A 3,327-nucleotide genomic window follows, 5' to 3' on the forward strand; every position below is an offset into this window, starting at 1 on the left:
AGGATTTAATTTCAAAGTAAATTAAACAAAACTTTAAATTAAGTCTTAAATTTTAATTACAGTAATATGATTGCATAATAATTAATCCGAATGTGTTCAAAAATAGATTTAAATCGAACAATAAAGTTAACAACATAGATGCGATATTTCATTGGTATATAGTCATGTAGTATTAATGCAATAGATAGCGCAACAATCGTCGCAGCAGAAGAATGAAAAAAACCTTTCTATAAAACGAACGTCTTACGCTTACAAGAGTGATGTGCAAAAAGATAAATACATTCTATTTAGCATTTATGACTTGTTAATGCTTAGTTAAGTAAGGACAAAAATTTCACAACATAAATTCTTTTTTAATTGGATTATAATCATACATTAAAAAATGCCTGCTGATGTACTAGGATATGTTTATGCCGCTACAGTAGCGGCCGGTGGCGTATTTGGTTATATAAAAGCACGTAAGTTTATTTGTCATTAAATATTATTTTCTCTTATAAATAAGTAATCAAATGGGAATTATTTGTATAATTTTTTTCTTACAGTTTCTACTTACTTGCCTTCAGTATCTATTCTCCTTATTTACAGTTTTCTTCATTTAAGAGTAATCAATAGACAATGTTTTTTCATAGGAGAAATAAAATTACTTAATTTCTTAAAGAATCGATTCCATCCTTGGGTGCTGGACTCCTCTTTGGATCAGTACTGGGTTATGGGGCTTATCAAACTTCTGAAGATCCCACAAATATTAGACTTTCTATAGCAGCAACTCTGGCTCTTGGTGGAATTATGGGTTTCCGTTATTACAGTAGTGGAAAACTAATGCCAGCTGGAATAATTGCTATGCTCAGGTATTACTTTATGTAATTAAACTATATATTTGTATTTTGTGTAATTTAAAAATTTTAATGCAATTATATTTTTTCAGTGGTGTAATGCTGGTTAAAACTGTAGTAAGATCATTTACTGCAACAGCACCAGTGAAGACACAATAATTCAGATTCCTAATGGTTCTTCAGTGTTAATAATAATGTGGTAAAAAATATTTAAATTATGAGTATATGCAATACATATGATCTACGTGATGTGATTTATATTTATTACAATGGTATATGTAGTTAAAAAAGACTACACACTGTTATTTTTTCAAATATTATTTTATATTGGCAGTCTAAAGTAATTACCTTGGACTGCCTACTAAATTATTACCAAAATGCATCTTTTATTTCTATTTGAACTTTATATATTGTAAACAGAAAATAAAGCAGTGTACATTTTTGAACTGCAATTGTTGATATTATTCTGGCAACGTCACTGAACATTATTATTGACGTCACTGAACGTTATTATTGACGTCACTGTGTTATTATTTAAATTTTTCTATTTTTATACATGTATTTGCACGTGTTATTTAAACAGTTGATAAAATAACAAATCCACCTATATCAATATAGTGCAGACTTTAATATCGTAGAATAAATATTGCACATCATTTTTCGCGTTTATCAATTTGCATATGTATTATATTAACGTGTTTATATACTCATCTCCTTTTAAAGGTATTAGCTCTCAATTGTTCCTTCTTATATATTCGTACTGGAATCGCGGAACAAACTTTGTACATACGTAATTTTTTGAAAATGTTTTTATTTTTTTAACTCGTTTTAATAATACTTCATTATTAATTTTCGAATAATACAGTATTTAAAGTGGTAAAATTTAAAGAAGCAGTTCTTTATAATAGTTTATTTTATCACAATCATAAATAATATAGATATTAATAATAACTTATAGCGTGTTTATAACATGAATATTATAAAACTTACTATTTGTTCGGTATACGAAATCGTAGAAAAATCGAACATACTTCATAATATAGTTCTTTAAGGAACAATTATAAATAAATTTCCAGTTGAAGCAAGAAAATGTAATATAAATGTAAAGAAAGTGACGCCATTTTTTTTGGGTACATTTAAAAAGTCTTTATAATTTAAATTCTGTTCTTTTTGCAATACTTTATAAAATTTGATTGGTTATTTAGTGACTTAACTTTAATATCAATAAAATAAAATGACTTCTATTTTTAATTGTCAATAAATTACAATAATTTCCACTGTTTTGAATTTCGCCAGCAATTTATTCAAAATCGAGTAATCGATTGTGTACGATAATCGAAGTTTAAAACTCGAAGTTCGAGTTACAAAATCGAATATGTTTAGCATTGGATGCATTTAGGAACCTTTCCGAGAGCTCCTGCTCGATGGTGTGCCGTGGGAGGGAAGTTCTGCGGGTTTCATCAGGTTCTTCGACTTTTTACGAAACTAAATACGATTTACGAGTTAACCAACTGCCGCGTTAATGTTCGTTCGTAACTTCTAAACGGTTACGACCGGACAAAACGAATGTTCTTTCTCGATACTTTTAACGGAGAATTGGTCGCGAAAGAATACAGCAGGTACTGGTCGCAACACGAACGAAGCTTCAACCTTCATCGACCGATTTGACTGATTTTTGAGATCCAGTCACCGAAAACTTCCATCATTCCGTCAAAAACCAAGTGCCGACCCGCAGGGTGGCGATCATTTGATAAGGTATGTATGTTAATACTTATTTAATATCATCTCCTGGAAGCGCATGGTTTATAGTCGTCTGTCACGTGAAAATTTTAGTTATCAGTGAGTCACAACATGCTCATTATAGAATATGTATAAAACGTACAATATGTTTAGTGATATGTTAAATGTTTCTAGACTGATGAATCATGATTTTCTTCATGTTCCATACAGAACTTTTCCTCATTATACGCAATTGCTTTGTCGATTTTTATTTCATAATCCTCGCATTACCTGGAGCGCTTTACGGAATTCTCATTAAAGCCTCTTATCATGATGTTAATTGATTCAACTTGAAATCACTTATTCAGTACAATACGTGTTACCATAATAGTATAGCTTATTTGCAAACATTGTACCATCTTGCTAACATCATGTTTGCAGAGCAGTTTGTATTTCGTTGCTGTTATCTTCAAGTTACTACTACCTAACTCGAGTTCTGATATTTCCTGTGCAAACCAGTAAAATCATAATGATTTGCAAGGATTTTACTGAAATTTCAATATATCAGTCGAAGAATTTTTTATTCGACAGTGATAATGTAAATGTCAATATGTTAACAATTCTTTTTTAGCTGATTCGTTACGTTTTTGACCATAACAATGACGTAATTTTGAAATATCGTCGTACTTTTATTTCGAATTATTGAAATAATATGTCAGGTTTATTAACACGTTTTACAGTAGAAATATGTTAAATTGTTTCAATATTATATTTT

The 3,327-nt window shown here is 29.6% G+C and overlaps 2 protein-coding genes across 2 annotated transcripts in view; both read left to right on the plus strand.

The window, feature by feature from the left end:
- The first annotated feature begins 252 nt into the window (after nucleotides 1–252).
- On the plus strand, nucleotides 253–1,000 carry LOC108575062 (transmembrane protein 14 homolog). Its single transcript, XM_017937767.1, has 3 exons — nucleotides 253–458; nucleotides 659–848; nucleotides 926–1,000. Exons 1-3 carry the CDS (start codon nucleotides 383–385, stop codon nucleotides 990–992), a joined length of 333 nt encoding a protein of 110 aa, XP_017793256.1. The 5' UTR covers nucleotides 253–382; the 3' UTR covers nucleotides 993–1,000.
- Nucleotides 1,001–2,256: 1,256 nt separating this feature from the next.
- LOC108575029 (ornithine decarboxylase 1-like) overlaps nucleotides 2,257–3,327 on the plus strand; it is a 5,378-nt gene continuing 4,307 nt past the window's right edge. Inside the window, exon 1 of the mRNA XM_017937725.1 lies at nucleotides 2,257–2,588. The gene's annotated coding sequence lies outside the window, so the exon portion shown is untranslated. The remainder of the gene's footprint in view (nucleotides 2,589–3,327) is intronic.

This window comes from Habropoda laboriosa, unplaced genomic scaffold, assembly GCF_001263275.1.
Source record: "Habropoda laboriosa isolate 0110345459 unplaced genomic scaffold, ASM126327v1 scaffold204, whole genome shotgun sequence".
Lineage (NCBI taxonomy): Eukaryota > Metazoa > Arthropoda > Insecta > Hymenoptera > Apidae > Habropoda > Habropoda laboriosa.